The sequence below is a fragment of the Lagenorhynchus albirostris genome, chromosome 5 (assembly GCF_949774975.1).
Source record: "Lagenorhynchus albirostris chromosome 5, mLagAlb1.1, whole genome shotgun sequence".
Lineage (NCBI taxonomy): Eukaryota > Metazoa > Chordata > Mammalia > Artiodactyla > Delphinidae > Lagenorhynchus > Lagenorhynchus albirostris.
In genome coordinates this window covers 32,214,947-32,228,861 of record NC_083099.1, presented here as the reverse complement: position 1 = coordinate 32,228,861, position 13,915 = coordinate 32,214,947, and the positions used below count along the sequence as shown (strand labels likewise).

The 13,915-nt window shown below is 42.0% G+C and overlaps 1 protein-coding gene across 3 annotated transcripts in view; it reads left to right on the top strand.

Annotated features, from left to right (window-relative positions):
• LOC132520436 (inhibitor of carbonic anhydrase) overlaps positions 1-5,251 on the top strand; it is a 40,056-nt gene extending 34,805 nt beyond the window's left edge. For all 3 annotated transcript variants that reach the window (XM_060149184.1, XM_060149183.1, XM_060149182.1), the window contains 4 exons: positions 2,105-2,169; positions 2,796-2,980; positions 4,234-4,420; positions 5,217-5,251. In XM_060149184.1, coding sequence (XP_060005167.1) covers positions 2,105-2,169; positions 2,796-2,980; positions 4,234-4,420; positions 5,217-5,251 — 472 coding nt within the window. The remainder of the gene's footprint in view (positions 1-2,104; positions 2,170-2,795; positions 2,981-4,233; positions 4,421-5,216) is intronic.
• Positions 5,252-13,915: the final 8,664 nt, after the last annotated feature.

Below are 13,915 nucleotides of genomic sequence, written 5' to 3'. Positions count from 1 at the left end.
GGGGTTAGTACTCAAAAAAGTAGTAAAGCTAGGTAGACCAAACAAACGCCAAGAATTTAAAAATAAAATTATACAAAGGGAATTTTGTTTTCTTAGGTATAAAAATAATATTATAATACTACTTAATATAGTAATGCTGTGAGCAATACAGGCTGGTTTATGTGAAAAATGACAAATAAATCAGTGGAAGAGAAAAAATTTCCAAGACAGGTACATGGACATACTATATTTAATCTAAAACAAAGATGACATTTCAGATCACTGGGGAAAGGATGAACTTGAGAGATCAAATAAAATGAGTACAGTGAACCTAGCTCCTGGATCTGGTGACCTGGGCGGGAGGAGATTCAATACTGAGTCAGTCCCCTAAGATGACTGGCAAGGGTCAGAGAGTCATGTGCAGGGGTGCTGATGGCAAGTGCGATGATCCTTTCAGGTGTTTGGATGAGTCCTGGAGAGAGGCCCATTGCTAAGGGCAGTGTGGGGTCAAGGCAGGGCTTATTGTTTGATTTTACAAGAAGTGTGGAAGCTGATGAGAAGAGTGAAGAGGGTTATAGAAGAGAAAGAGGATGACTACAGTGGAAAGTGCCTGAGCGTGGGTGAGGTGCAGACCACCCAGGGAGGAGACTTTTGCTGGAGAGAGACCTTCCCTCCTCCTTTGTCCCTGGAGGGCAGGAGTGTGCTGGAGCCTTGGGCTGCCAGATTTGGCAGAAGGATGCTGAAAGGAAGCCCAAGTGATGATTTCTGTGTTTCCTCTGGGAAGCCAAAGCACATGTCAGAGTGTGAGTGTTGGGTAGGGGTGTGTGGAGAGACAGAGGTTTACAGGAAGTGGGAGAACGTTTTGGAGTCCATGCTCTATAGAGTTGAGGGGGTGCTGTCTCAAGCTCTATAGAGTGGGGGTGAGGGGGCACTGTTTCACACTTGAGCACAAATCAGAATCTCCCAGAGAGCTTGTTAAAACACCGATGGCTGGACCCCACCCCCAGAATTCCTGAGCCAGTAGGTCTGGGGTGGGGCCCGAGAACGTGCATTTCTAACTAGTTCCCACTGGTGCTGATGCTGCCGGTCCAGCCCACACTTGGAGAATCACAGATCTAGAGCAGAGAAGGGACAACAGGAATGCCCAGGTGAAGTCAACGATCGGGAAGCTCTGGTTTACCTCACTGCCGAGGTGCAGACACACCTGAGGCAGACGATCAGGCTCTTTCAGGACTGAGATGATCAGGCCAGGGTGGAGGGCGTGGTGTTGAAGCAAGGAAATAGAGCAAGATGGAGAATTGAACGGAGTAGCTGAGCCTAGCTAATGATAGAGGGACCCGAAGATTAGGAGAGAGAGAGAACTGGATCAATTCCAACTGATTGAATGTCACAAAACTGATTTTTAACGCGCTCAACATTTCTCACAAAGAATGCACATTAGGGCTTCCCTGGTGGCGCAGTGGTTGAGCGTCCGCCTGCCATTGCAGGGGACACGGGTTCGTGCCCCGGTCTGGGAAGATCCCACATGCCGCAGAGCAGCTGGGCCCGTGAGCCATGGCCGCTGAGCCTGAGCGTCCGGAGCCTGTGCTCTGCAACGGGAGAGGCCACAACAGTGAGAGGCCCGTGTATCACCAAAAAAAAAAAAAAAAAAAAAAAAGAATGCACCTTAAACACACAGAAACATTTTTCAGGGGATTAAGCATGAAAAATATCTCATGATGCACATTAACTTTTGTTAAGGCTGAGTAGACATATGGATGTGATAGGACTCCTTCAGAATCACATCTTACGCTGATTTTAATCTCTGATGTGTGTTTTGATCCAACCAGAGAATCATCCTTGGATATCCCTATTCATAGGAGAACACAAGCAGCTCTTGTGGAGAAACCAATCAGTGTTTAAAACAAGGAACCAAACAATAGGTATCTACAACAGAATCTAAATAAGCAGACTTCTATTTTCCCACGGCATTTCCCCTTGAGTCCCCAGGGACAGCAGGCATCACAGGAGCGTGTGTGGTGTAAGTGGCCCAGCGTAGGGCTGGGAGCTCCCAGTGGTTCCCTCTTGGAGCCTCTCCCTCCCACTGCTGTAAGTCCTCCTTGCTGACCTGACCCTCTCTGTGCAGGTGTCTGGTTGAGAAGGGAGACGTGGCCTTTGTGAAGTATCCCACGGTCCTGCGGAACACTGACGGTAGGCGCCTACGCTGTCCTTTCCTTTCTCGGAAAACTCAGAGTCCTTCCTGGGAAATCATTCCCCAGATGAGCAAGGGGGAAGTTTATTAACCCCATCAGACTCTGGTGACTTTGGTCTAACCTTTTTTATTTAGGGAATGAGAAATTCTTCATGTCTGGGCAGACTTGACAGGGTTGGTTATCACATTGGTCTTGAACTCAACTGACAAACACACAACTGCCACAGTCCATATGAGCACATCTGGCTGTCTTGATTTTTAGGCGTTCAGGATACAAGTTTTTGTCAGCTATGTGTATTGCAAATATCTTGTCCCTCTTTGAAAAGGCTTGCCTTTCACTTTCTTGATGATGTCTTTTGATAAACATTCTTCATTTTAGTATGGTTCAATCCATCAATCTTCTCCTTTCTGCCTAGTGCTTTTCAGGTCTGTTGAAGAAATCTTTGCCTTTAAGAGAATCTATGAGTTTATGAATGTTGCTCTTCTGCTTTATTGTAAAGGCTTTATTGGGTATTTTTGTGCCTCTGTGATTCTCCCAGGCACTGGTGGTCGGTCACACCCCCCATTGAGGGTGCCTTGACCAAAGCTGTCAGCTGTAGCCCGTCCACCTCCTCTCTCTCCCCAGGAAAGAACCCTGAAGCCTGGGCGAAGGATCTGAAGCAGGAGGACTTCCAGCTGCTGTGCCTCGATGGCACCAGGAAGCCTGTGACCGAGGCTCAGAGCTGCCACCTGGCCATAGCCCCAAGTCATGCTGTGGTCTCAAGGAAAGATAAGGCGGATTTTGTCCGCAGAATGCTCTTCAATCAACAGGTGTGGGAATTCAGTCCTCATCCCCCAAACAAATGCTTAGGTTACTTGCAGAGCTGCACAGGCACATCCCAGTCGCATGCCCTTTCTCCCTCGGCAGTGGGCCCTGACTCTGATGAATGCGGAAGGCTGGCGGCTGCGCTCACTTCTTGCTCTGGGGCTGTCTAGGATATCACAGTGGACTGGAAGAGTCCCAGACGCATGGGTATCTTAAGCGTCTCCCTGAGACTCACTTGACTCTCTAAGCAGAGTCGTGGTACCTCTTGGGCTTGTTCTGTCACAGAAATAAGGGAGTTGGCCCTGTGCCCTTCACAGTAGGCTGGGCTACATGTGGAAAAGGCAGAACGGAGGTTACTCTGTGTGACCTAGGGAGGATCCCAGTGTGTTTCCTGGACCTGGGTAGGCTGAGACTGTTTTGGTTTCGTGAAAGTCGAAGAACCAACATTCAGACAACTCATGACCTCTACAGGCAGCCAACAAGGGATGACCCTATGAAGTAGTGGCTGTCTGAATCAGATGATCTTAAGGAAACCCAGAGCCTTGTCTGCCTTTTGCCCTAGCACACCCCATTCCTGGAGGAGCCCCAAATGAGTCATACATATCTTAGCACATTCTGCCCACACATCCCAGTTAAAAGGTGATGACCCAGGGACAGGTGGAAATACAGAGGCTCTGGGTCATGGACTTTTGAAGGGATGGGTCCCACACAGAGCAAGCTGTCACCTGGGCTACAAGGAAAGTGGACAAAGGAAGGGGGGAGGGGCAGGAAGCGGGGGAGGGGCAGGGTCAGTGCCTGGGGCAGGTCCAGAGAACAGAAGAGGCAAGGTAGTAAGGGCTCCGGCCACAGGAAGACATGGAAGGATGACCCAGAGAGTTGAAAACATCTGGCAGTGATTGGTTGGGATAGTGATATATCTGTGAACTTGGAGCTCTTTCTATTTAGCAGTTGCTTTACATACATCATCTCAGTATTTAGCATAATTACCTCCATATACAAATGAGTAAACTGAGGTTCACTGAGCTCCGTCAAGAATTTTCTTAATGTCACTCGACAGGAAAAGCTAGGGCCTGGATTTGAACCCAGAGGCCATGCTTTGTGCCATTTTACTACGGTACCTCCTAAGCTGTCTCTGTGTCCCAGGTCTCCTAGGGCCTGGCGCTGAGCAGTCCAGCAGACTCGGGGCTTCTGAAGCAGAACACACAGCTCCGTGCTGCCCGGTGCTGCTGGTCACTCGCTGTCTGTCTGTCTAACCCAGGAGCTCTTTGGAAGAAACGGGTTTGAATACATGATGTTCCAGCTGTTCAAATCCTCAAGCAAGGATCTTCTCTTCAGCGATGATACAGAATGTTTGGCTAACCTTCAGGACAGAACAACTTATCAAAAATACTTAGGGCCAGAGTATCTTCATGCTATTGCTAACATGAGACAGTGCTTACACTCTGGTGAGTAGAATAAACACCAAGGAGCAATAATGTGGGGGTCAAGGTAAACATGTTTGTCTTAAGGACGACGGTGTGCCAAGCCTGGGCCAGTACGAATAGGACACAAAGATTAGGAAGGCTTGCTACCAGGGAGGCAGTCAATTAGGCCACAGTATAAGACACTAACTGAAAAGGCCAAATCATTTGAAGGAGCCAGAGAGTGCAACAGAACTGAAGATCATTTGGAAATTGAACTTGTTTACATGTATATTTCCATTTTTTGGCTAATAGAATGAAAATGTCTGTGTGTGGGAGCACTTCAGTGTAGGGAGGAGGTTGGAAATGACACATACATACCACTCACAGTGGACCAATTTTCAAAGATTTTAAATAAAATGTATAATTAATATTAAAATAAACAAGTGTTGTTAGCCTAAGCAGGCCACCTCTACATATATACATATGTAGAAGTGGCACTAAGTAAGTCATTTCTCTCTATTTCTATGTACTATAGACATGGCATAGCTGCCTCAAAAAAAATAAGTTGGAGAAATAAAATTAGAGCTGGAATAATCAAATTATTGGGAGTGTGCCTGAATTTTTGTTAAATTATATCATGTGTTAGAGACGTGGAGAATAGGAGGAGAGGAAAATGTAGATGTTTAAGGATAGCACTGACATCAGTTAGAGGAGAGAGAGAGATTTTTTAAAAAAAATCTTCATTACCTACCATTTACTTTTAGAAAATAGGAACAGCATCGTACTTAATAAGCGCAGGCAGTACCTGACGGTCTTTCTCTTATGTTACCTCTCACAGAACTTCTGGATGCCTGCACATTCCATGGAAATTAAAAATTGATCAAAGTGGGCAACCGCAGAGATGCTCAGAGCCTGCAAATCCAGTGGGGCCACATTCTCACTTGTCTGCATGGTGGGCCTGTGTTAATATCAGTTAATCTTTATAAGTGTGTCCTGTAACTGATGCAAAAAATAAAATGAATAAAAATTATTGTGTCTTTCAGAAAACTTCATGAAATGTTCTCAGATTTTGGCAGGGGCAGGGGTAGAAAATGGTTTGTTTATACTAGAATTGTGCTTCTGAATTTAGTATGTATTAAATTATATCTTTTTTTAGACCTCTACCATACTAGCTCAACTTCCCTCCCTATTGTTTGATGGTTTTACCCACGAGTCAACTCACTTAAATAGAATTTAAGCAATAAATCTGCCTGAAGGGAGTCTGAGTGTGCAAAAAAAGCATAAGTGTGTGCAGTATCAAGGACTAACATAATGAAAATAAAGGATAAGGAATGAGTTTCTGCATTTTGAAAATATATTTGAGCATTTAAAATCCATAATGTCAAGCGGAATCAAACTCCTGATCAGATTATTTGAAAAATATGAAAATTACTGCAAAAATCTCATCCTACTACCTTTTTGCAGTAAATTTCCTAGAAGTGTGATTTACACTCATTTAAGTCAGTTTCTTATCAGAGATTTTGCCTTATCTATTATTACCATGATTCCAGCCTATGGTAGTGCCTCAATAAATGCTGCATGGGAACCCAAGTTATATATTGTGAAGTGTCAGTTTGGCGTATGGACTTCTGCTTCTGCCTGTGAATGAGTAACCAGTACAGGATTTGCTGTCCTTCCATAAACAACTAAAAAACTGGAAAAAATACATGAAGCAAATGTTCTCAAACATTGGGCTATAACAGTGCAGGACTATGATCCTTGAAAGAAGGAAAAGAAAAGAGGTGTGCAGAGTGATGACCTTACTTTTTCCTTAGAGGAAATTTCCAGATCATGGCAAAGGGAGCAGGAACCCAAAAGAGCCCATCACACTGAGTTGAGGAAAGAGAGATAGGAGTTTGGGGAAGCCAGAGTGACTGGAATTTGTATACAGAGAGATCTGTACAGGAGTCTCCTTGAAATGTTTGGCAAAATACTAATCTGCTTGTGTATAGAATGAAACTGAAGTCCGTCAGGCTAGGCAAAGAATGACTGTGAGAGGCCCATAAGCTGAACAATGCCCAGGGCTCCCATGGGGCCAGGAGTCAATCACGTTCCTACCAACCAGTGTAAAGAGACCTCACTGAACACCTAAGCTTTTCTCTGAAGGCAGCTGGGGCTGAAATAGCTGTAGACTAAGGGCTGCTCCATAACTGCCCTTACTGAGAGTGACACTAGCCTTGGTGAGATCAAGCAGATCTGCAAGTCACCTGACTGCCCTCTAAAATAAACCTCAATACTCACTAAAGGAATACAACAAAATCTAAATAGTCAACAGTGTGACATGCATAATATCCAGCATCAGATACAAAGATTACCAGATGTGCAAAGAAGCACAAAATGTGACCCAGAGTCATCAGAAAAATCAACCAGTAGAAACTCACCTAGAAACCACAGAGATGATGGTATTCAGACAATTAACTTTAAACAGTTGTTATAAACAGGCACAAGGATTTAAATGAAAACATGAAGAGAATTCCCTGGCAGTCCAATAGTTAGGACTGGGAGCTTTCACTGCCAAGGGCCCGGGTTCCATCCCTGGTTGGGGAACTAAGATCCCACAAGCCATGTGGCCAAAATTACATACATACATACATACATGAACATAACAAAGTAAAAAGTGTAAGGTTTCAAAAAGAACCAGTGAAAATCTAGAGCGGCAAAATTTGTGTTTCAAGGAATTTGTTTGATCTAAATTGTCTATTTTTGCCATAAAATTGCTCAAAATATTTCCTTATTATTATTTTAATATTTACAAGTTGTGTAGTGATATCTCTTCTTCTATTTTTCATACTGGTAATTTGTATTTTCTTCTTTCTTCTTGACCTGTGTAGCTGTAGCTTTATCAATTTTCTTGAACTTTTCAAAGAATGAATTTTTAGTTTTATAAATTTTCATATTATTATTTTTAAAATTTTTATTTATTTAATTTATTTATTTTTGGCTATGTTGGGTCTCTGTTGCTGCACTCGGGCTTTCTCTAGCTGAGGCGAGCAGGGGCTACTCTTCATTGCGGTGTGTGGGCTTCTCAATGAGGTGGCTTCTCTTGTTGCAGAGCACGGGCTCTAGGCTTGGGGCTTCAGTAGTTGTGACTCCCCGGCTCTAGAGCGCAGGCTCAGTAGTTGTGGCACACGGGCTTAGTTGCTCCACGGCATGTGGGATCTTCCCGGGCCAGGGATCGAACCCGTGTACCCTGCATTGGCAGATGGACTTAACCACTGAGCCACCAGGGAAGTCCCACTATTATTTTTTAATCTAATTTTCTGTTCTTAGCCTTACTTCCTTTCTACTTATTTTTCATTTATTTTTCTTTTTTTCTTAGATTCTTAAGGTGCAAGCTTATATCAATATTTAGCCCATTTTATTTTTCTAATATAGACATTTAAAATGATAAATTTCCCTCTAAGCACTGCTTTAGCTGAATCCCACAAATTTTGATATGTTTATTTTCATTATCATTGAGGTACATTTTTTTTCTAGTTTTTCAAAGATTTCTTCTTTGATCTGTTGATTATTTAAAAGTTCTTTTTAATTTCCAAATATTTGGCAATATTCCAGATATACTTTTGTAATTTATTTCTAATTTAATTCCTTTGTGGTCAGAAGATATATATTCTATATAACTTCAATCCTGCTAAATTTATTGACTTTTTTTTTTTTTTTTGGCCAGCATATGACCAATCTTGGTGGATGTTTCATGTATACTTAAAAAAAGTAAGTATTCTTAATTATTTGGTGTAGTTCTGTAATATGTAGTGTAGTACTATAAGTAGCAGTAGGTCAAGTTGGCTAAAGTTATTGTTCAAATCCTCTGCCTTGACTCATTTTCTATCTACTTTTTGCATTAATTACTGAGAAAAGAGGATTGAACTCTCCAACTATAAGTATGGATTTGCTCATTTCTCCCTCCAGTTTAAATAGATTTTGCTTTATATATTTGGAGGCTTTGTTACATACACATTTAGGAGATTAGGCTTTCTTGATGAATTGACTCCCTTACCATTATGAAATGTCCCTAGTTGTCTCTGTAATACTTTTTCTTTTTAAGTCTGTTTCATTGGATATTAATATGACCACTCCACCTTTCTCATGATAGTTTGTGCTTGGTTTATTGTTCTACATTCTTTTACTTTTAATTCATCTGTTTCTTTCTATTAAGGAGGGTTTCTTATAAAGAGCACATAGTTTTTTTTTTTTTATTCAGTGTGACATTCTCTTCCCTTTTAAATGATGTGTTTAGTTCATTTATATATAATGTAATTTTGATATTTGTTTTCTATCTGTCTCATCTGTTCCTTGTTCCTTATTTCCTCTTTTCTGCCTTCTGTTGGATTAATTGAATAATTTTTAGTATTTCATTTTATCTTCTCTGTTAGTTTATTAGCTATTCTTTTATTTTTAATATCTTCTCCAAGGTTTGTAATATACATCTTTAGCTTAATACCAGCATCAAATAACATTATATCACTTTGTGTCTAACATAAGATCCTGTACAGCTCCACTTTCCCCAGTGATGTGTGGATAAACTTTTAACAACCAGATCTTCAAGGTAAAAAAAGCCTTGATTTGTGTCATTTGCCAGTTTCATGGAGTATGTACTCTCGTCATGGATGATTTCAAGCTACCAAAGTGATGTCAATGAATTCAGAGTTGAGTAGAGATACACACAATCAGCCTTTGCAAGCCATCACAAGCTGGCTGTACTACCCCACTGATTTCCCTGTTTTATCTTTTGTGCTCTTGCTATCATACATTTTACTTCTACATATGTTAGAAACTCCATAGTATATTTTTATTATTTTTACATCAAGCTGTCAATTACCTTTTAAAGAAATTTAAAAATGAAAAAAATCTTATAATATTTACCCACATCTCTACTGTTTCTAGCTCTCTCCATACTTTTGTGTAGGTTATAGATTTTAGATATTTTGAGGCTATGTCTTTCTGGCATGCTTTCATTGTCTGTAGATATGTTATTTTTCTTCTTATTTAATTTTCTGTAATAACTTTGTATAGTATTTGACTGCAGTACTTTTGGTTACTGAATTTTATGTGAAATTTGCTTTCCTGAACTTTTAGACTAAGGCTATTTTCAGGAAAGATTTTCTAACTTTACAGAGCTCCGTCTTCTGTTGTTTTGTGCATTATTCAAAAACATAGTAGCTTGCTTTCTTGGGTTTTTTGGTTTTATTCCCTTGTCCACTTTGGTCTAAACCTTCCTTTTACTTAATCCTTGTTTTCCCTTTCCTACACAAATCTGATTTCACGTTCAGCAGTCTCTTGCACCAGACTGCTCCAGGTCCTTTTGTCCTTCTTGGGAAACGTATTTTCACATCTTGTCCTAGGCTGTCTCCCTACAGGATACCCCTAGGAAGCCACAGGCATGCTTATCCTTCAACCTGGGGCTTCTAGGAAGACTCCCTTCTAGAGTTTCACCTGCTACAGAGTCCTCAGGCTCTGTTGCCTGAAGCCTCAGAGACTGTTGTCTCTGATGGGCTTGAGTCTCTGCCACCAGTTTCCCCTACCAGGAGAGCCACCCTTGCAGTCTTGAGTGGATTAGACTTGAGGCAGGAGCCTGAAGATCCTGGTCCAACAGGGACTTCTCCCTGTCTGGGGAAAAGCTATCAAGCACTCTACCTCTACTTTCTCCCAATTCTAAGACTTGGAAAAAAGACCAGAGCAGATAATAAATGTTTAGAATTTGAACACGTTTGGGGTACTAATGGACCCCTTTGAGTATTAATAAAATCATGGGACTCTTACCATCATAACACACACACACACAGACACACACACACACACACAAAACACACCCCTTGGTGTATAATTTTTGTGTATTCATAGCTCCAGTCCACTGATTCTTCTGCAACCTCACACCACTTTCCCCTGCGGTGGAGGGGTGGGGATAGAGGCTACTTAATCTATTTTCAGGCAGATTCTACCCTGAGGGGCTAATAAGTCTTGTTGCACATATAGACAAGTTGCACATATTTGTGTAAAAGGCCTATCTGTGGAACATTTAAGACAACTAAAAGGGTAGGATAATTTAATTGTAGAAACCAAGACTTGACACCAATTGTCTACAAATCTGTATAGATCAAAGGTTTACTTTGAAACAGCTAAGAAACCAGGTGGACTTTGCTATCCTCTTCCCACGCAGAGCAGGGACATCAAACAATGGCATTTGCTGTCAGGGCAGTAGAGGAATCTGCAATCTGTTTCTTTTGCCCCAGGAGCACTAGACTCTGCTCAGCTTAACCAGCCACTCCTCATGGGCCCACCTGAAGATCTCAGGACTTGGCTTCTCTTGGTGAAAGAGCATGGGAAGTGAAATCCCTAAATGACTTAGAAGACATTATGAATGACACCTTTCAAGAAAGCATGTCACAGGATGGTGGGGATAGATCAGGATATTGAGTCCAAAATCCTGGGTTCTGGCTTTGTCTGCTGGCCACCCTACCAGTTATGTTCTCTGGCTGGGCTTCAGTTTTTCTCTCTATAAAATGAGATCATTGTACTAGATGGTCTTGCAGGGTGTGTTTTGCTGAAGGGTCCATTAGCAATGGAAGGTGCCATGAAGATATCATGTGGGGTCACTTCATTAATTCACTGAATATGTTGTTAGTACTCAGTCTGTGCTGAGTGTTCCATAATAATGATAGCATTGCCCATCTATTGGTGACTGTTACATGTCAGGCAGGACTAGCACTTTAATAGCACTGTAAGTAATCTTCGAAAGGACCCAAGAAGGTCTCATATTCCTATTATTAAAGAGAAAACATGCTAGGAATAGGTAAGTAACTTGTCCAGCATCATATATCTTCTAAGCGGCCTATGATTCAAAACGAGGAGTCTCTGACTCCAATTTCATACCCATTTTATTCTACAGATTGCACATGATAATACCCAGTATCTGTCCTCAAGAATGGACAGGTGAATAAAAAGTGTGCATAGGTAACTAGCATAAGGTGAAAAAAATTTTGCAGCATCTGCTTGCTATATTCTTTATGATGCATTGTCTAGGATCTAGTGGTGAGCATGCTTGCAGGGCTCCCTGATGTGGTGTGACTCAGGAGCTGGGGTCACAACACTGTGCACACGGGAATTGAAGGGGAAGATATTGGTCATGACATAAATAAAAATAAGAAGGAGAATAATGTGCTGGGTACTGTACCAGGTGATTTACTTTAATTGCTAATTTAGTTCTCATAATAACCCTATGAAGTAGGTATTATTATTCTCATTTTCTAGGTGGGAAACAAAAGGTGGTGAGAGTGAACTAACTCGCCTAAGTCACTAAACAACTGAAAGTCTTACTGAATAGAAGTAAATGTGTAGAAGCAAACGACCAAATCACACTAGATATAGTGGTGTCCCCAGTCAAGGAGAACCAGGACCAGGTTCTCCTCTTGTCCCAGTCTTTGCAGTTGTGATCATTTCTCATGTTTACTTAATGCTCCTTCTATCACCACTACATTCCTGCTTAGCACTGGGCAGGTGATTTCCAAATACAAATCTGGAAATTAACTCCACTTCTGGGAGCAGATTCCTCTACCTGAGATCCTTCTTTCATTTTAAAATGAAGACTCCTTGACACCCTGGTGTCCTGGCCCACTTTATACCAGGCTCTTAGAATTCCCCAGCCTTCCTTTCCCCTCCATAGTATCCCGCTGTGTGGCCTGGGAGGAGTCAATTGCCAGAGGGGCTTTTGAATAGATGTTCCATGCTGGGACAGATCCTGCCTGTTTCATAATTTTTTCTGAAATCAACCCTGCCATGGAGCTCTAAACTGTGCCCCAGCCCTGACCTCTAACTCTCTTCCCATCTTTGCCAGACCTGTCGGAGTGCCCTGCCAAGAGCATGCCAGAGAAGACCAACTTTCCCTGCACACCTGCCTTTGATCAGGGACTTTTGTTCCTTTACACATGACAGTTTCCATAGTCCACTTAGCTCCAGGGTCAGTGGCCTCTGCACCTATTGGCCTAGCGGTCAGATACAGCCAGGTTAGGTTGAACATTATACTGATAAGGAGAGAGTTTTATTAGGAGGTTCTTTTGCATGCAGAATAGACATCTCTGGCTTTTGAAACAAGGACAAACACCAGCTAGTCTCTCCCAGTACATTATAGAAGAATGATTGTGTTGAGGAAAAGGAGCCCAGAACTTTGTTTAATGGTAAAAAATGTTAACTATCTCTGTTCAGTTTTTCCTCATTCTGCACAAGATCCTGCTCTCTGCCCTTCACAGTTTACTGTGTGACTGTGGAGACAGGTTAAAAAGCTCCTCTTCCTTTTCCTTTTCTCTACTTTTCTCTTTCTCTTCCCTTTTTTGTTCTTTTCTTCAGTTAAAAAATACTTATTTGTTCTCCTTCATTTCCTCTCCTTGAGATGGCCAGGGGGAGTGAAGCCTGAGGGACTGGGGCCAAAGAGGCAGCTGGAGGATCAGGAGATTGACAATATACAGGGGAATGGAACAAAGAGCTAAAAATATTGAGAACATCAAGATCCAGCTTTCTCACTATCAGGAGGAATGGAGTTGCAAATATGGGGAGGGAGAAAACTAAAAGATTTGCTGTGATGTTCAACTTGAATTGGAGGAATCAGTGTGAACTCATGGTTGGAGAGAGAGAGAGAGGGAGGGAGGGAGAGATGGATGTAGATGTGTGTTATTATGGAGATCTATATCTATATATCTATATCTGTATCATCTATACATATGTTGAAAGATCCTAGTATCAATTTCTCTCCAAAGCAGTTACCACACCTAGCACCCATATTTTGGTTCCTAAATACCATTCTATACTAAAAGGATAAAGTTTCTTAGAGAAATGAGATTCCTGAAACAGAGATTCCAGAGCTAGTATAGGGAAAGTATGAGATAGGCCTGAATGTCTTATTCTGCCAGAAAGTGATGTGCCTAAAAAATTATGGGGCTTGTAACAAATACACAGGAGCAAGCGTGAAGGGCCACAACAATCTATTCATCAAAATAAATGAGGGGGAGGGTTCTGGGAAGATGGCAGAGTATAAAGCACTAAGAATCAGTCTTCCCACTCAAACAACAATTACACTGGTAGAAACTGTTTGATGTAAGTATTTTTGAACGTTGGCATCCATTGAAGGCTTCCAAATTCCAGGGGAATGTTTAAAGGGTAAACTGCCATTAATTTCAGTCAATTTCAGTTCTTAGCCTAGCAGTGGCTACCCATCTCCCTCCCCCATGCCCCACATCAGGCAGCTGTGTATGTATTCCTGGAGCAGCTTGCACACAGCTTGTGGGATCCAAGGTGGGCAATAAGGATCCTGTTATGAAATATTAGGGATTTGTGTTATGGTCATTGATTGCAGCTTCTGAACATGGAGGTGCAGATACAGAGGAGGGAAGCCATTGTTACTGCACTTCTCCTCTTCGTTGCAAGACCCTCCTCCTCTGAGTGACTTCCAGAGGGTTTAAAGGGCCAATACCTTTTTACCACCGCCCCCTCACTTTTTTCTTTTTCTCC